The sequence below is a fragment of the Halichoerus grypus genome, chromosome 7, assembly GCF_964656455.1.
Source record: "Halichoerus grypus chromosome 7, mHalGry1.hap1.1, whole genome shotgun sequence".
NCBI classification, from domain to species: Eukaryota; Metazoa; Chordata; class Mammalia; order Carnivora; family Phocidae; genus Halichoerus; species Halichoerus grypus.
Window position 1 is genome coordinate 114259816 of NC_135718.1, and position 20232 is coordinate 114280047.

Sequence of the window (20232 nt, forward strand, 5' to 3'; positions counted from 1 at the left end):
CAGAACATTCCATCCCAAAGCAACGGAATACACATTCTTCTCTAGTGCCCATGGAACATTCTCCAGAATAGATCACATCCTAGGTCACAAATCAGGTCTCAACCAGTACCAAAAGACTGGGATCATTCCCTGCCTATTTTCAGACCACAATGCTTTGAAACTAGAACTCAATCACAACAGGAAAGTCGGAAAGAACTCAAATACATGGAGGCTAAAGAGCATCCTACTAAAGAATGAATGGGTCAACCAGGAAATTAAAGAAGAATTTTAAAAATTCATGGAAACAAATGAAAATGAAAACACAACTGTTCAAAATCTTTGGGATGCAGCAAAGGCAGTCCTAAGAGGAAAGTATAGAGCAATACAAGCCTTTCTCAAGAAACAAGAAAGGTCTCAAATACACAACCTAACCCTACACCTAAAGGAGCTGGAGAAAGAACAGCAAATAAAGCCTAAACCCTGCAGGAGAAGAGAAATAATAAAGATCAGAGCAGAAATCAATGAAATAGAAACCAAAAGAACAGTAGAACAGATCAACAAAACTAGGAGCTGCTTCTTTGAAAGAATTAACAAGATTGATAAACCCCTGGTCAGACTTATCAAAAAGAAAAGAGAAATGACCCAAATCATGAAAATCATAAATGAAAGAGGAGAGATCACAACCAACACCAAAGAAATACAAACAATTATAAGAACATATTATGAGCAACTCTATGCCAGCAAATTAGATAACCTGGAAGAAATGGATGCATTCCTAGAGATGTATCAACTATCAAAACTGAACCAGGAAGAAATAGAAAACCTGAACAGACCTATAACCACTAAGGAAATTGAAGCAGTCATCAAAAATCTCCCAACAAACAAAAGCCCAGGGCCAGATGGCTTCCCAGGGGAATTCTACCAAACATTTAAAGAAGAATTAATACTTATTCTTCTGAAACTGTTCCAAAAAATAGAAATGGAAGGAAAACTTCCAAACTCGTTTTATGAGGCCACCATTACCTTGATCCCAAAACCAGACAAAGACCCCATCAAAAAGGAGAATTATAGACCAATATCCTTGATGAACATGGATGCAAAAATTCTCACCAAAATACTAGCCAATAGGATCCAACAGGACATTAAAAGGATTATTCACCATGACCAACTGGGATTTATCCCTGGGCTGCAAGGTTGGTTCAACATCTGCAAATCAATCAATGTGATACATTAATAAAAGAAAGAACAAGAATCATATGATCCTCTCAGTAGATGCAGAAAAAGCATTTGACAAAGTACAGCATCCTTTCTTGATCAAAACTCTTCAGAGTATAGGGATAGAGGGTACATACCTCAATATCATAAAAGCCATCTATGAAAAACCTACAGCGAATAACATTCTCAATGGGGAAAAACTGAGCTTTCCCCCTAAGGTCAGGAACGTGGCAGGGATGTCCACTATCACCACTGCTATTCAACATAGTATTAGAAGTCCTAGCCACAGCAATCAGACAACAAAAAGAAATCAAAGGCATCCAAATCAGCAAAGAAGAAGTCAAACTCTCACTCTTTGCAGATGATATGATACTTTATGTGGAAAACCCAAAAGATTCCACCCCAAAACTGCTACAACTCATACAGGAATTCAGTCAAGTGGCAGGATATAAAATCAATGCACAGAAATCAGTGGCATTCCTATACACCAACAACAAGACAGAAGAAAGAGAAATTAAGGAGTCGATCCCATTTACAATTGCACCCAAAACCATAAGATACCTAGGAATAAATCTAACCAAAGAGGCAAAGGATCTGTAGTCAGAAAACTATAAGATACTCATGAAACAAATTGAGGAAGACACAAAGAAATGGAAAAACGTTCCATGCTCATGGATTGGAAGAACAAATATTGTGAAGATGTCAATGCTACCTAGAGCAATCTACACATTCAATGCAATCCCCATCAAAATACCATCCACTTTTTTCAAAGAAATGGAACAAATAATCCTAAAATTTGTATGAAACCAGAAAAGACCCCGAATAGCCAGAGGAATGTTGAAAAAGAAAAGCAAAGCTGGCGGCATCACAATTCCGGACTTCCAGCTCTATTACAAAGCTGTCATCATCAAGACAATATGGTACTGGCACAAAAACAGACACACAGATCAATGGAACAGAACAGAGAGCCCAGAAATGGACCCTCAACTCTATGGTCAACTCATCTTCGACAAAGCACAAAGGAATGTCCAATGGAAAAAAGACAGTCTCTTCAACAAATGGTGTTGGGAAAATTGGACAGCCACATGCAGAAGAATGAAACTGGACTATTTCCTTACACCACACACAAAAAGAGACTCCAAATGGTTGAAAGACCTCAATGTGAGACAGGAGTCCATCAAAATCCTAAAGGAGAACACAGGCAGCAACCTCTTCAACCTCAGCCGCAGCAACTTCTTCCTAGAAACATCGCCAAAGGCAAGGGAAGCAAGGGCAAAAATGAACTATTGGGACTTCATCAAGATAAAAAGCTTTTGCACAGCAAAAGAAACAGTCAACAAAACCAAAAGACAACCGATAGAATGGGAGAAGATATTTGCAAATGATGTATCAGATAAAGGGCTAGTATCCAAAATCTATAAAGAACTTATCAAACTCAACACCCAAAGAACAAATGATCCAATCAAGAAATGGGCAGAAGACATGAACAGACATTTTCCCAAAGAAGACATCCAAATGGCCAACAGACACATGAAAAAGTGCTCGACATCACTCGGCATCAGGGAAATCCAAATCAAAACCTCAATGAGATACCACCTGACACCAGTCAGAATGGCTAAAATTAACAAGTCAGGAAAGGAGAGATGTTGGCGGGGTTGCGGAAAAAGGGGAACCCTCCTACACTGGTGGTGGGAATGCAAGCTGGTGCAACCACTCTGGAAAACAGTATGGAGGTTCCTCAAAAAGTTGAAAATAGAGATACCATATGATCCAGCAATTGCACTACTGGGTATTTACCCCAAAGATACAAATGTAGGGATCCAAAGGGGTACATACACCCCGTGGATGGAACTGGAGGGTGTTATGCTGAGCGAAATAAGTCAATCAGAGAAAGACATGTATCATATGACCTCACTGATATGAGGAATTCTTAATCTCAGGAAACAAACTGAGGGTTGTTGGAGTGGGGGTGGGGTGGGAGGGGTGGGGTGACTGGGTGATAGACACTGGGGAGGGTATGTGCTATGGTGAGTGCTGTGAATTGTGCCAGACTGTTGAATCACTGATCTGTACCTCTGAAACAAATAATGTAATATATGTTAAGAAAGAAAAAAAGAAGATAGTAGGAGGGGAAGAATAAAGGGGGGGAAATCGGAGGGGTAGATGAACCATGAGAGATGATGGACTCTGAAAAACAAACTGAGGGTTCTAGAGGGGAGGGGGGTGGGAGGATGGGTTAGCCTGGTGATGGGTATTAAAGAGGACATGTTCTGCATGGAGCACTGGGTGTTATGCACAAACAATGAATCATGGAACACTACATCAAAAACTAATGATGTAATGTATGGTGATTAACATAACAATAAAAAAGTAAAAAAAAACAAGAAAAGAGATGGGACAAGTATAAAAGTACATGGAAACAACCCAAGGCACTAAAGTTGGATAATTCAGTCAGGTCGGGGAAAGAAGAAGAGAATCTGTCAACCTCTTCCTGAGATGCCCACTGGAAACTCTCTTGTAAATCTTTTTTTTTTTTTAATTTTTTTATTATGTTAATCCCCATACATTACATCATTAGTTTTAGATGTAGTGTTCCATGATTCATTGTTTGTGCATAACACCCAGTGCTCCATGCAGAACGTGCCCTCCTCAATACCCATCACCAGGCTAACCCATCCTCCCACCCCCCTCCCCTCTAGAACCCTCAGTTTGTTTTTCAGAGTCCATTGTCTCTCATGGTTCATCTACCCCTCCGATTTCCCCCCCTTCATTCTTCCCCTCCTGCTACATTCTTCTTCTTCTTTTTTTCTTTCTTAACATATATTGCATTATTTGTTTCAGAGGCACAGATCTGAGATTCAACGGTCTTGCACAATTGACAGCGCTTACCAGAGCACATACCCTCCCCAGTGTCTATCACCCAGTCACCCCATCCCTCCCACCCCACCCCCCACTCCAGCAACCCTCAGTTTGTTTCCTGAGATTAAGAATTCCTCATATCAGTGAGGTCACATGATACATGTCTTTCTCTGTTTGACTTATTTCGCTCAGCATAATACCCTCCAGTTCCATCCACATCATTGCAAATGGCAAGATCTCATTCCTTTTGATGGCTGCATGATATTCCATTGTATATATATACCACATCTTCTTTATCCATTCATCTGTCGATGGACATCTTGGCTCTTTCCACAGTTTGGCTATTGTGGACATTGCTGCTATAAACATCGGGGTGCACGTACCCTTTCTGTCTCTTGTAAATCTTGATGGCTCATTTTCAATGACAGCCTACAGACACAAGCACACCCAGTCAGATGTAATACCAGCTTACTAGCTGGAGAACTTGCCCAGTGAATCCAAAGTTTGCTGAGCTATCAATCCATTTAAAAAAATATGACTTTGTTCTAATCACCACCTGACAGTATGACAATTGTCCAGAATTCATCTCTAAGTCCTAGAGTATTTCTAGAGCTGAAAGGACTGATTTCTAGAACAATGCAGGGATTCTTTTGTTATCTGGTGTAGCTAGAGAAGAACACTTTGGTTAATTTAACAAAAAAAAGTGATAAAGAGCTACCTTAAATAATCAATACGGATTGTAATTTGCAAAAGCTCTGAACACAATAAAGCGCACACACCATTCAAACCATGTTGAACATGATGTAATAAATGCTTCATTGGCAATACTCAGAAAGCACTATGGCATTTTGTGGTGCCTGGGGGCCATCAGAACAAATCTCAATTGTTATTATGCTATAGATCTCTGGGTGCCAATTAATAAAGAGTACTGTATAATAAAATGCCAGATAACAAATACTGTGTGCTTTTTTCACAGTTCATATTGGGTAATACAGAAACTGGAGTGATCCATAGCTAGATCCTGAAGCCTGTCTTTTACAACCTCCAAATTCGCATGTAATGACCCCACCAGCTATCCAGTGCCCTCACTACCTCCTAGCAACCTCCCCTCCCCACGCTAGGGCCACCCCTGATCCTACAAGTCCAGGTCAGTGCAACACTAGGCAAGAGATCCTTCAGTAATGCTTTCTGTTGGCCAATAGTAACCACCTAATGAAATCATCTAACAAAACTGTACCAGATGCTCAGTGCAAGTCAGGGTTGCACTAGGTGTGGAAATTAATTAGGGGCGTGTCCTGTGCCAGTTCTCAGAAGAGCCTGCTTTCAGTTATACGGTGTTAATGCCATGTAGCTGCTACTATATCCCAGCTCCCAAGATCATCTGCATTTTGACAGCGAAGTCTTGAAGCCTCACTACCTGAACCCAGAGGTCACAGCAAGGCTTCAGGCTGAGAGATGAGAGAAATTTGGGATGGGGACTCTCCTCTGCAATTTGCAAAACTGGCCCTCTCTGAAGGCCCTGCCGGCAGATGACAAAACCACATCAAACAGTGGTTCTCAGAGTACGGTTCCGAGGCCTGCAGCTTTAGCATCACCCGGGAACCTGTGACAAAGGCAAATTCCCAAGCCCTACTTCAGACCCACTGAATCCACAACTCTGGCAGTAGGGTCCAGAAATCTGTATCTTAATAAGCCCTTCAGTAAATCCTGAAGCTTCTGAACCAGTGATGTAGATGAAATGGGCAGTGCATATGTATGACTTCAGCACAAAGAAACTGAGGAATTAGCTTTGATGCTGATGGAAGTCACCTGCTGGAAGGAACGGTCATTGACAAAATAGTAGCAAAACAGTTCCCAACAGCATACAGCTGGAAATTGCCAGGACGCTGGTGAGTGACTGTTGAAAATCCATTTCATGCTTTTTGAGTCTGACCAGCCCCATGAGACAATGGTGTGGAAATTGAGAAAGAGGCACCGAAAGTTTGAAACCCTTCAAACATACAGCCACGCCGCAGGTGAAGAAAAGCTTGTGAGGGCTGATTCTCCTCCCTGTCCTGGTTTTCAGAGCCTCTCCTCTGGGTCAATGAGGCACACACGGTGTCTTGCATCTCAGCCACAGAAATGATGCCAGAGTCTGAGTATCCCAAGCCTCAGGTCTTGACCCTAGTCAGAGCATTCTTCCTTTCCCCTCTAATCTGTGACCCACCACTCAGCCACATCCTCTTCATCCCTTCTCTAAGGGGGGAGGGGATTCTATAGATGCCCCACTCCCGGCTTTAAGCTTCAGAAAGCTAAGGCTTACATCTGACACAGGCTTTCCAAATTCTCTAGCGATGGAGGGAACAGATGCAGTACACATGCAGCATGACCAAATCCAGCAAAAAATACAGCCTCGAAATTATGCAGAGTTGCAACAGCAATTCAGATCAACCACCCACAGGCAAAAGACCACACCTGGCATAGGGGCCACACATGGCCTCTCCCGGAAGCCCTTCGCGGGCTGGACCACAGGATCCTGTAGCTGGAGCCTAGCCTGGAGTCAGTCACATTCCCAAGCCCTGCCCACCTGCCTCGGGGATGAGCTACCACTTTAAAAATGGGTCCTTTTTTTTTTTTTAAATATTCAAGAGGACTAAGAGTGGAACTGCTTAGTCCTACAAATTTGGAACCCAAAATACAATTAAAAAAAAGACACTCCTAAGAAGTACCCACTGCTCTGCCAGTGTCTTGGATAACTGACACTTTTTAGTCATTCAGTGCCGTTCTCCTTAGTCTGGCCCATTTCTCCCTCTTAAGGACACACCTCCTGGCTGCCCCTTGCTTTCCAGAAATGGTGACATGGGGGTGGCTCATCAGAGTTTATAGCCAAAGACTGGCCAAGGATACAGGGAATGGAAAATTAAGTAAATGTTCCTGGGCTATTCAGTGAGCAAAAATACACCACAGACATCTCCCTAACGTAGGACTGACACATAAGAGACGGACCACTAGGTTGGAGAAGCCTAAAACCTCAGGGCTGTACTTTCTGTCCTTAAATCCAAGTGATGGTGGAAACGTGCTGGGGAGCCTCCACACAAGCCCCTACTGTGCAGGTTCAGAATGCTTGGGAGGGCAAGTACCAGCACAGGTCACTGGTGTTTTTATCCCTCCTTGAAAGGGACTGCTTTAAAAACCATATCGTGTTGATGATGGCAGAGGTGACAGGGAGTGGTACACATTAATTTCAGCGGTGGCTCACCCCTTCAAATTCCTATGTGAATTCCCACTGAAGTTTGAAAAGAAACAATTAGAGAAGCCTCCTTAGCTCTGTGGCTCAGCATTTATTAGCATGAAGACCTGGAATGACAAGAGCATTCAGAGCGACAAGGACCTGGGGACACAAATATCTTCTAGTTAACCATGTTCTCTGAACAGAGGAGGGGAGTAGCTGCATATTTATGGGGCACCCAGATGTAACAGGACTGAGTAGGAGGCAGTCATTATAAAAGCAGCAGGAAAAAGCATGTAAGAAGAGAGCTTTCCCCTCCCCTGCTACCTTTCTCTTGTGTCCCAGTCCCACTGCAACAAACAGCAGATGCAGAGGGAAAAGTCGATCTATGAAGCTGGTCCTCAGCAAGAGACCCTGCTTGTATCCAAGAGGAAGACAAATAACCTTCCTTTTCTGAAAATCCTAGGGAAAACCCACACATATAATGAATTATTCACAAAGGCCGAACCTAAAAATGAGAGACGGAGAAATACAGAGAGACGGAAAAGGGACAGAGGACTGCAGAAAGAGAAAGTCTCTCTCCTTGAATAAAAGGGTATTCATCACAGTCACGTCCAGGTTCCCTCTTGCACGTGTGTGTGGTCACTGAGAAACAAACTAAGATCAGCAGAGTGGCCTCTGATGGCTGCCTTCCATGTCTGGGCATTGGAGACCCGCAGCTTCCCATCCCAGGCAGCCCTGCAAACAACAAAAGGGAGGCTACTGGGCTGTTGGTGGGACCCAAGGAGTCAAGGGTTTGCAGGATTTCTGACAGCTTAGCAAATCTTGGCTCTGTTCTATTTTAACTAAGAACATGAAGATAGAAGGAAACCAGATGTTCCTATAAAGAGGGGGAAAAGCAGCAGAGTTGGAGGGGAAAGAAACCCTACATTTTATACAGCAGCAGCTAAAAAGAGATCAGCAATTCTGGATGGAGCTAATAATTCCAAAGTCTGGATCTCTCAGAAGATAAAAAAACCTGTTCTCATTATTTCCTTCCTCCTCCTTTAATTCATAGTGTGCGTTCCACCTATTGCAAGGGAAAGCAAGTGGAGGGAAGTGGAGAAATGGTGACATGCAAACCAACAGACAACACTATCACGTCCAAGATATTTTCATCTCCATTCTCCAGTCATTTCATTTCTGTCAAACTCCTTCACTCCAGCTTGCTTTCCAGGCTGCAACCCAATTACAACTGGTCCCCACAACAAGTCAAAGCCTGGTTTCCGGAGGAAATGTTACCCACACCTCATTTCAAAGACAAAGCCAATGGACAATTTGGAGACTGTCCTGGGAGGCTCAGAAAATGAAGACCTTTCTCCAGCAGCCGCAGGGCCAGTTACACTCACTATCTGCTTCCCCATCTGCATCGGTGCCCAGGTACACAGAAGATGCGAAGTCTTTCTGCGTTATGTGATCATAGGATATAATTACAGACTTTGTCCTTGTTAGCTGCCACCCTCGGCCCTAATCAAGGCACTCTGACTCATGATCCATTAGCGTTACATCAAACCTGAAATTCTTGCCAAGATTACAGTCTACTATCCTGCAAGGTGCTGTATATTTATAGGCAACCAGACCAAGAGAAAAGTTTATGCCAAAATGGGAGATGGGAGAACTAAAGCCTTCAGTAATCCTCACCAAAACCCTCCAAAATAAATAGGCAATTTACAATGGGAAATTTACCATAATAAAGCACATAACCTCTGACCCAGAGCTGGAGTCTTTTGAGGCCACAGTGAAATTCTCTGCAACAGGAAATCATGGATGAATATCTACAAGTTCATTATAATGAGCTTTCAACATCTCAGTGGCTGCAAACACATTTGATCTTCCTACTTTAGACCCTTTACATTTCTGCATGAAACATGTGATCCCTGCTGAGATGACCCACATCATCAGTGGGGGAAAAAAAATCTCCCACTGCCCATTAATGGCACAGAGCCCCAAATCAGACATCCCATTTCTTCCCCTCATCCTCTGACCTAAAAAAAGTGCAAACAAGTGTGGGGCATCTCACAAACCATGAGGGAGACCTTATGTGTGTCCACAGAGTAACTGAGCCTGGGCATGGAAAGGTGAGAGCTGGTAAGCATATGGCACAGTGAACGTGGGATGACATTCAGAGCAGCCAATTCCCTGAGAAAAAGAGAATCCTTTTATTGTTACATCTATTAGATGAGCAAGAAAGAAATAGAGGTATCATATAAAATGCAACATCACATTTTAAATCAGATTAGCATTTTCAAAAAGGTTATGGTATCCACTGCAGAAAAGAGTGCCATAAGAAAATAAAATTATCTCCCTATGCAGATGTAGCTTCCAAGAAAAATGAAACACATTCAGAGTGGGCTGTAACTTACCACCATCTTTCATGCCAAATCTGGGTTATCTTGGGCATTTCTTTCCATAGGAACTAGACTTTCCCTATTAAATAACTGGAGAAGTTTACCCCACCCACCCACCCAAGCCAGAGGGTCCTACCAGTATAAATTAAATAATTCCTTTCCCTTAACTGATCTTTTCAGGCCAGTTTGTTAAAGACCAGTAATATGCAGTGTGAAGAGGAGCTAACATAACACACAGAAGTGCTCATTTCCTCCTAGCTCCACAGTGACTTTCTACAGCCCATAAAAGATGTATAAGCCTCAAAGACATAGTGCACAGATAATCAAAGTCCTCAAGCATGTTACATGTTCATATGTCAGTTCAAAGCAGGCGGTCTTAACCCATGTTCTGAACAATCTTTTTTTTTTCCAAATATCTGGCCCTTATAAACAGTAGAGAAGTACTTCCCAGACTTTAATGTGCATACTAACCACCTGGGGATCTTATTAAAATGCAGATTCTGACTCAGTAAAATCTGAAGTGGGGCTCAGGGTTCCGAATTTTTAACAGGCCCCCAGGTGACAGGGATGTTGCTCTGTGCTCTCTTTGAGAGGCAAAAACCTAGAAGATTTAGTTCACCTAGAACTAAGACCCCTCCCTTCAGGTATGCTGACATTTCTGATGGACCCCATTAAAATAATAGCTAGTGTTTACTGGGTAATCAGGAATGTTTTAGGAACCCGACATATGTTAGGTCATTTAATTCTCCCCCTAACTCATGATTATCACCCTCATTTTACAGATAAGGAAACTGAGTCGCAAAGTAAGGAAATAACTTTTCAAGGTCACAGAGCTGGTGAAGGAACAGGGATTTGAACGCAGACAGCCCGGCTCCCAGGTTTTCTGGTAACCACTGCTCACAGTGACTCCCAGGAAGAAAAAGGGAGAGATTTCCGGAAGCTGGATGTCTAGGTAGGAAGGAAAGTGAGACTAGGATCTGAGATGCAGTACTGGAGAAAAAGCAGAACCCACAGAAGCACAGTGTTTCCACATGGTCACCACCAGAGGCAATACATACTTGTCAGTCAGTCACGTTGCACAGCGAAGAGGAAAAAAGCAACATGGTGTACTTTAAATTTTCCAACAGGGCTCCTCTACACACCTTAGCAGATGTTCTCTTAACACTGTTACAACAGCCTAAGTGCTGCAGAACCACTGCGAAACTTCCAACGACGGGGACAGAAGAGACCCCTGGGATCCAGCTCTCAGCCGAGGCACTGAGTACGACGCTGAAATCAACTCCCTATTCTCTCCTTTGACTCTCTCTGGTTCATCCTGGCCAAAGACAAGGAAAGGGCGGGGTAAAAACCACTGTCGCACCTTGCGCTCGCAACGCCTGGTAGAAAGGCGGTGTCTTTGCAGCGGAAGCGAAAATGTGAAAAGCGCCGACCGTGTGGTCTAGGAACCGAGCTTCATTTCCCAGCCCCGGAGCCTGGGCCCAGCCGGAAGTGCCCGTGGTACCCAACCGGCTGGTCGCGGAGCCGCGGACGCCTGGGGAGTTTCGGTGGCGCTGTCCTAGGTGCCAACGATGGCTGCTGGCACACTTTGCCACCCGCGGCGCGGCGGGGCCGCTTTGTCTACCGCAAGGAAGCCCAAGGGCGCCTGAGTTAACATGCCCCTAAGAGAGGAGCACAGTAAAGCAGCACCTGGAGGGTGGGGAATTTTAGAGAATTGTACAAGGCGGATGGGGGAGCGGGGCCCCGCTAGAGAAATCAGTAGAGATCTGACCAGAGGAGTGTTTGCAGCCCAGCCGCGGCACGCAACATAATGAGATCTGTCCGCTTTGTGCGGTGCACCGGCAGGCGGGACTGCAGGGACCCGACCCTTCCTCCTCTCCAGTACCCCCACCCTAGATACGTTCAACTCGGGCACGGAATGACCCCGAATCACTCTGTGGGGGTGGGAGGAGGAGGGGAGTGCAGAGAGGAGGAGAGAGGAAGCCCAGCCAGGGGTGGTTGTGGGAGGATTTGAGCAGCAGCAGGAAGAATATCTGCTTAGAGAAGCTCCTTCGTTTCTAATGAGGGGTGCTGCCTAGAAGCACCAAGCGCCAGCCAATGGCAGTGCTGCTGAGGCAGGGAACTAGGGAGGAAGGAGGGGAAGGCCAGAGACCGGGGTGGGGGTAGCAGGGAGATGCCCAAGCCCTAGGGGAAGCGAGCCACGTGCCTCACTGATACTAGAGACCCAATGCAGCTCAGCTGCCTCATGATGCACACCTGGAGGGAGGGGGTGGGGAAAGAGGATAGAGGAGAAGAGGAGGGGCCTCCTTTGCAGGTGCATCCTTCCCAAGAAATGTCTTTCCACAAGCATCAAAGTCCCATGTCTCCAAGCCTACCCCCATATTTACCACCACCCCCCTGGCTTGCTTCTTACCAAGCACCCTCCCCACCCCTACCAACCCGCAATTCCTAAAGACCTTGCCAGATGCCCAAATTCTTAGTGAAGAACAAGGCAGCGAGAAGCCTAATCAGCAGCCTGCATTTGGTGCACTTGATTAAACCTGCAAAGAAGCTCCTTTGATGCCTGTTCACCCCGACACCGCCACCATGAGAGATGCCACCAGCTCTCTGTGGAGAGCAGTTCCTTTGGAGGTAGGGAGAGACAGATTGCTTGCACACCTCTGGGCTCAGCTGATGCAGCCCTCAGCTAAAGAATTCAGGCCCAGCATATCAACCTGAATCTTGGGCCCTAGGAGAGCACTCAGCTGGGTCAAGCATTCAGAGGCAGGTGCACCCAACCGGACTAAGAAAATGATGAGCTCTGATGAGCTGTTCTTCTTTGGCTGAGAAGAGAACTCCAACTCTGAGCTGTCTGGGCTGGATCATTAGAGATTACCTCCGCTGACACATTCATTCACTCCACTCTCAGTGGAACTTAAACTCAGTCCCCAGAGTTAGCTGGATCCCCAGCCAAATGGCTGTTTTATTTATCCATTCTATTTGTCTACAGGGTTTTGGCCCAGACTCTTGAAGCTTCTGAACTGATAAATCCCCCAGGGAGCCTTGACTTCCCCAGGGGCAGATAGTGCGGGTGTCTCCCCAGCTGGTGGGGATGGGGACAGAGGGGGGTGCTTTGAGGGAGGAAAAGGGGGAGTGAGTATGAAAGAAAACCTTGAGATTAGGGGCAACCCATTCTATGTGAAGGGCCTTGGGGGCCTGGGAATCAGACAAAGCCCAGCCCAGAAAGGGGCAGACAGCAACACCATGCACCCAGGGACGCTACAGATTTCCACATAGGAAAAATTAAAAAACCAAAAGTCTTACCTTGAAAAGCACCCGTGCCCACACTGGCCTCTACAGCACCAAGCTTGCCCCTTAGGCACACCGAAGTAAAGAGTGCACTTCAGCAAAGGGGCAAATTGGCACCAGGAAGGGGATGCGGGATAAATTCCATGCTAGATTTCCCCCCTTACCCAAAGAAATGCAAAGGGGGAGAGGGCAAGAAAGGATATGGCCAATCGATGAGCTTCTTGGCGTATTTCCTGACAATGTTATCTTCTCCGAAGATGAACAGGGATCTGTTGACGGTGAAACAGTTCTGCCGGACGGGAATGGGGTTGTACAAAGCCATAGTCCGCGCCCTCTGCGCTTTCGACTGCTTGTAGGCGGCCGCCGGCCCGGAGGCCGGCACCGGGGTTCCTTGCCGGTTCCTGCTCTGGTCCGAGTCTCCATCGCCCGACCCCGGCCTGCCGACCACCGCCTCCCCGAAGCGAGCCATCCTGAAGTTTAAACAGACAGAAGACACACAAAGGTGATCGCGGCCGAACACCCGCACACAGCAACAAGCAGAAAGACACACGGAGACTCAGAGCCGCATCCAGCCGAGCGCGGGGACCACCGCCTCCGGGGAGCCTCGCGAGCTCTTGGAAGAGGCGGCAGCAGCAGCCCCGCCGCTCCGAACTGTTGAATCTAAATACAACCTCTGCGAAGCTCCATTCCTCAAGGAGGAAAAAAAAAAAAAAAAAAAAAAAACACGGGGGGAGGGCGTGGGGGTGCTCAGTTTCTGGAGGCAATTTTTTTTTTTTTCAAAATGCCAGTGTGTGGTGGCATTCAGGGACTGAAGAGGAGAGGGGTGGAGTAGGCTGCTCTTCAAACATAGCTCCTCTTCTGGCAGACGCACCACCTAGTTCTGGAAGAGAGGCAGGCACCGGCCCGCTAGGTAACAGTTTGGTGATTTATTGGGGGTGGGGGTTGGGGAGGAAGGGAAAAATGAAAACAAAAGAACTTAAAAAAAAAAAAGATAAGGACGGGGTTATGGTGACATGCTTTATAACGCCAGCCCCAGCAAGTCCAACTAAGAAATTCCACAGCCAAGACTTGGGTCTTTAAATGTGCCAGCACAGACGCATCCAAAGGTTGACAGAGAGGGAGGGGGGAGAGCGATATTGAGGTTCCTGCGCAAACCGCAACGCCCAAAATATCAAAATAAGAAGTCAATCCAACCGGAGAGGAACAAACGACTTCAAAGCTCCTGCGCTTGGGATAGAAGTTGAGCAGCATCCAGAGAGCAGCGAAGCCCGAGTGCCAGCATCCTGCCGGAGCGCTCGCCGCCGCCGCCACCGCCGCCGCCTCCCCGGATCAGCATGCAACAGCGATCCGCGGCTGCGCCGGGGCGAGGGCGGGAGCGGGAGCGGGCGGGCGGGCGAGCACTTGGGCGAGGGAGGAACAGGTTGCAGGCGAGCCTAGCGGTGGCCTGGCACGGGAGTTGTCCAAGGACCGAACTTCCTCCTGAACGGCTGGGTTTCTTCTGCCACTCGGACAGCCCCACTCCCGGGAAGCAGAGGAGAATGTGGGGAAGGAAAGGGGAAGGCGAGGAGCGGAGAGCGAGCGGAGCGCAGAGGCGCAGCGAGGCGCGCGCTGGAGCGCCAGGAGAAGCGGGGGCGGGGCCGGCGAGGACAGGAGGGGCGGGGATGGAGCCGGAAGGACCCCGGCCGACCGCGGCTTCAGGGGCCTGGAAAGCGAGGCTGGTTTGGCTTCGGGATTTATTTAGCCAGAGGGTAGGGGGCCACCGCTGCAGAGGTCCAGCGAGAGTCCCCCCTCCCCAAGTAACGCCGAGAGGAGAGAGGCGGGCGCAGCGGGCGGCGCGGCACCGTCCCCGCAAGAGAGCCGAGCCCAGGCCCGGCGGGGGCGCACGCGCACGCGCGCACGCACTCGCGCCTTCCGTCCCCGCCGAGGCGCCCGCAGGTGCTGTGCCCCGCGCAGTGCCTGCCCTGAAGGGTAGTCGAAGCCTTTGCGCCCTGCGCGCCGCGCACCGGGGCCCAGTCGCTGCTCCTCCTCAGCTCCCAGTGTCCGAGGAACGCTGCCCAGGGATTTCCGCGGAGAAGGCGGCACCCTCTCCCCATCTCCCCACTTAGCAACCCGCAGGCCCCGTGAGGCACGCTAGGACCTCTGGGGGCTCCGCACTCGGGTGTTGGTGCCAGCTCCGCGTGGGAGCTTCTGCCCTCCCCCTGACAAATGCGATCTGGGGCGGCCTCTTGGGTTCAGCTCTCGCGGAGCCCTGCGCATCCATTTCTGGAAGACTGGTCCAGATATTGGGGCCGTAGATGGTGAGTTTGGAGCTAACACTACCTTTCTCAAAGTCTTATTAACCATCAGGGGAATCCTCCCACCCCTATCTTTTACCCATAAATCGGCTCCACTGACTTCCTCAAATCCACCCCATTAATGAAGAAAAAAACACTTAGTATCTGAGCTGCATAAGTGGAAAAGGTGGACTCCAAGACCCGGAGAAAGAGTCCCTAGGTTTAGCAACCAAGCCCTTCTCCACAGGTGACTCAGTGGTTTGAACTGAGCACAGGACCGGCTGCCCCCTTCCATGTCTACACTAGCTGGAGCACACTTTACTCTCCTTTTTCCAGTGTAGGCTCAATACACAGCTCTATCCAAATCCTCCGCACCTAAGCAATGTTAGAGAAGGGGAAGGGAGCGGCTGAGGAAGGAAACAAAGAGACTAAAACCTGGAGGTTGGAAACCATGGGTGAGTGTGGCTTCACATGTGTGAAAGGCAGTGTCTTTGTGTGTGAGAATAACTGATGGGAAGGGTGATAACATCTGAGTGAGAGGCACGTGTGTTCCTGTGTGTGTCTATGTGTGGGCAAGGCCACGTGAGCACTGACACACATCTGGGTGAGAATGTATGTGAGTGTATGTGTGAAGGGAAATCCTCTGGGTACTGGAAATCCAAAGGAATGGTGTCCGTGCTGCCCTTGGGACATCATATTGACCTTTTGATTCAGGGTAGCCCATTTCAGTCCAGCTTACTATGCAAGGTGTGTCCATTCTAATTAGTATTTTGATTTCACATTACTGCCTTATTCTGTCATTCTACCTCCCTTTACTCGAAGACCCTTTTCTGTCTGGATACCTGGTCAGAAGTGAAAGGGGAGGCGGTGCTATGAACCACGAAGCCCCATCAGCCTGTTTAGTCATTCACAATGGTCACAAGTGGCTATCTCACTAACCCTGTAAACTGTGCAGATTAGAAAGGGCTTGCAGAAGTGATCAAACCCATGCTTTCAGGCAGGACCATAATCCATAGCACAAAATTCATTCACATCAATCATCTGATAAATATTTTTGAGCACTAGGCACTGTTGGCACTGAGGATGCCAAATGAAGAAAATAGATGACCAAAAAAAAAAAAAAGTGTCCTCTTCTTGGATTAAATTAGATTCTACAACCTTACCAGCCAGAATGCTTGATAGACCTCATTCTCACACTACAACTTCACCTCTTTTCCCTGGGTCCTGGCCTTGGCAGTCGTCCGAGTGGTATGCCTGTTTCTTCATGCTCAGAGGAAGCAGGGCTCTCTAAGCTTTACCGTCTGGAAGAGGCTCTTGGAAGATCTGGAACCTCCAGATCTGGGTCTTCAATGCCACCCACTCAGAAGAGAGGCAGTACTAATCCCCTTCCCTCTCTCTACAATGTCCTGTGTTCTCTGTGGCTGTTGTAATTCTTTAGAGACCTAGGTTCCCCAAGACAGAATATTACACTTGGAAATGTGAAGACCCAGTGGAGTTGGGGCTTGCCTCCCTGAGGAGACAGGAATCACAAATGCATGGGTTGGGAATGATGTAGACCATGCTGGAGAGTATGAGCACCTTTGGAGGGAAGTTATAAATGGGGAATTTGTGGGGTGTGGGGAGAAGCCCAAGAGGAAAGAGGCAAACATGATGGCATTAAAGTCTTTGGGAATGGACTTGATCTAAGGGCAGTAATGGTGGGAGGGAGGCATACTCTCATATTCCACCACCACCACCACGAACACCATCCCCCACCCCACAGTCACAGCTTTTCAGACTTTGGAGATCTATGAACTCATGATCTCTTATGCTCTCTAATGCCCCCATTCTCCCAGCCCCCAGAGGGCTAGAATTTTAATGACTGAAAAATATTATATGTGTCTTCAATAGTTTTCAGTTTACATAAACCTCACAACAAATCTCTGAGATCAGCCTGGCAACCCAGGTATTATGACCCTGATTTGATGGACAAATTAGCAGAGTTTCAGAAACCTTAAGTAATTTTCCCTGGGCTTCTAACAGATCTTCGGACTGCAACTTTATGGCTCTTTCTAATAACCAGTCTAATCTCTGGTGGATGGTAATAGTGTAATTCCAAATTGTTCATTGTCAAGAGAAGAAACTATACAATCACGCTAAACCTATGGGAATCCTATGCTTACCGTCCTCAAATTGAATTTGGTCAATAGCCACATGGTCCTGGGACCATGCTGGGAAGACACTAAACTAGGAACACAGGTACTGCCCTCAAGATCCAGGAGGATCCTTAGAAAAAACCTGAGGTCAGGTCATTGCCATAATGCTCTTCATAAGGAACTTGGTGGGCATTCTCCTAACAGTGTCCCTCCTTGCAATGTCTTCTTAAAGACCCACATATGGAAATGTAGAAAGTCAGCATTTGGTCATAACTCTGATTGGAAACCCGATTCCTAAAATCCCTTTCCAGCCCGTGAGGGGCCGTAGCCATATTTCCCTGTTGTCAGAGCGCCATCTACTGGTCACTTTTGAGCATGTCACCGTGAGCCCAGTACCTGGCCGCCCAGCACCCCTAGCACACCTCACAACCTAGACATGCCTAAAGAGGTGACTTCTTGTCACCAGCTCTCTACTCCCCTGTGGGACTTTGTTGAGGTCCAAGCCCCAAATTTCACCACAATGCAACCATCCAGTACTTAGAAAGTACACCCCCACACACTGGGCACAAGGTCAACACGCTGCACGCACGTGCGCACACATACATACACACACAACATGGTGCAACCAAGTGTTTTTCTGCATGCATGTTTTGCTGCAAGCAGTGACCTGCAAACTAGAAACCCAAAAGGATCTGAGGAAGCAAGTGAAAACTTTCCTAGATTAATCCCATCCAGATGGCTTAACTTCAAAGCTTTCACCCTGTAGCCCCTCATCTCCAGGGTACCATCCAAACTGCAAGCAGGATGGAAGGCGACTGGTAGAGGGTACCTCCAGTCTCCTCTGGAAGAGGAATGAAACCAATTGGCTGAACTCCCCCAGACCAGGAAGGCCACGGGAGTTTGTACTAAGCTGGATAGACGTGAGCAGCATGAGTGGAGAAGTACTTATCCTATTCCCCTCATTCATAAAGCTCTTCCCAGATCTGTCAGGCCTTGGGCCATCTCTGCGTGAGATTTTAGCCCATCACTGCAGTGGCTGCAAATCTAGCCTCATCCAAAAAGCATGTGCCCCTCCCACCAGCCCAGCTTCCTCATTCCTCCCTCCCCCACTGCCAGTTACACTCAGATAGCTTATGGTTAAGCTATCAGAGCCCCTTTTGTTCTATTTTCCCCCTGTTGAGCTTTTCCAAGAAATAGACTCTTATGCAAAGCAGTACTCTAAGGAACATAATGCAGAGAGGATTTGGGAGTGGGTTCTTAAGAAAAAAGTTGGCAGGAGACCATGTGCAAATTCATTGCAGAGCAGAGGAGCATTATGGTGATGTAGACATCTTGGGAATCTGGTGGCTTCCACAATACCTTACAGCCCTTACTTGGGTGAAAACATAACTTTACATCCTTATGTAATGTCCATCCCTAGAAGCAGCATTTCTCAAACCTATGCCTGAGAAACCCTACAGCTCTAACACTCTACCAGCTAACTATAGATGTGCAAATCTTGCTTAAAAAGTGTTTTTAAAACCATTCATTTATGACAACTCAATATTTCCTGGGTGCCAACTGTGATGTTATCTTACTGCATCTTTGCTGCAGGACTGTGAGGCACATTCTATTATATGAGATGCAAAGGGTCAGGGACTTGTCCAAGTGCACCGAGGTAGGAAATAGCAGAGCTGGATCTCCTGGTAATAAGGTCAGGACTCTAGACAATCTGTGGCCACTATTAGCATTCTGCATGTCAAAATAATGTTTTCCTTGCTTAAGAGTCCAGTCACAGGCATAATCTTGGACTTTGGAGAGGTGAGGCAGGACCCTGAGCCAGAAAGCCTCCCAAAGGGTTAAATTTCTAAGAAAGCACACCACCTGTCTCTGGGCTTTTATGAAGATTAAGTTAGTTAATATGTGTAAGGGTCTTAGAACAGTACCTGGCATATAACAAGCTCTACGTACGTGTTTGTTAAACACATTTCAGCAATGGTAGCTGTGACCACAGTACCACGTAGCAAACCACGTATCTGGCAGCTTTCTGTTTCAGAAGGCAGACGGCAGAAGTGCAGCCCAGGGATGACTGCAGTGTGTATGGGGTGGACAGAGGCGCAGAGAAATACAAGTGTCTGAGACTTGGTCAGAAAGACAAATGGGGGAAAAGAGAAAAGAAAGAAAAACATTAGAGACCACAGTCCAAAGAGCCCAAAGACCTTGGTACCTGACAGATCCGTGTTTGTTTATTTATTCTTTCATTCATAAGCCCATTTCATGCTCATTAAACCCTTTTAATGTGCCAGGCGTTTTTCTCAAGATTCTGAGGCTCAAGGATAAATGAGACATGGCCACGGCCTCTGAGAGCTTACACGTGAAGAGAGGGGGAAAACGTACCCATAAAGGGCTCTGGTACAATGCAGAACGTAGCGTGCACCAGGACAGTGTGCACAGTAAGCGGGAGGATGGAGAAAGGGAAGATCCCTTCTGGCTGGAAGCAACCAGGAAAAGGAAAGAATCGGGGAGATCCTTTGAAACAGAGGGCACCGGAGGTAGGGAGAAGCAGTGGGGAGGAGCAGCATGGAACACGAATGCCCGGGCTATGGAGGGAATACCAGATGCATGGGACTGATGAACCAGACAGCATGTTTATACTGCATTTCAGTGTATCTAGAATCATAAAAATTCTAGTATTACCACTTCAGTCCTTTTTTTTCCCCATTCCCCATTAGATAAGGCCACTTTTCAGCCTGGACCAAAGTCAAATATATTCAATCTAACAAACATTAACCCTTATTGGGAAAGTCCTTTTGGAGCTTCAGTGTTTAGCTCCAGACATCAAAGGATCCTTGCCTCATTACTGCACCTCAACACCCATCCTCTGGGTCCAGTCTTGCTTCTGGTCAAGGCAA

At 47.1% G+C, this 20232-nt stretch overlaps 1 protein-coding gene across 1 annotated transcript in view; it reads right to left on the bottom strand.

Moving 5' to 3' along the window:
* The window catches only part of CACNA1E (calcium voltage-gated channel subunit alpha1 E), a 319486-nt gene extending 304704 nt beyond the window's left edge, over positions 1–14782 (bottom strand). Inside the window, exon 1 of the mRNA XM_078078099.1 lies at positions 13137–14782. Coding sequence (XP_077934225.1) covers positions 13137–13402 — 266 coding nt within the window. The 5' untranslated portion in view covers positions 13403–14782. The remainder of the gene's footprint in view (positions 1–13136) is intronic.
* Positions 14783–20232: the final 5450 nt, after the last annotated feature.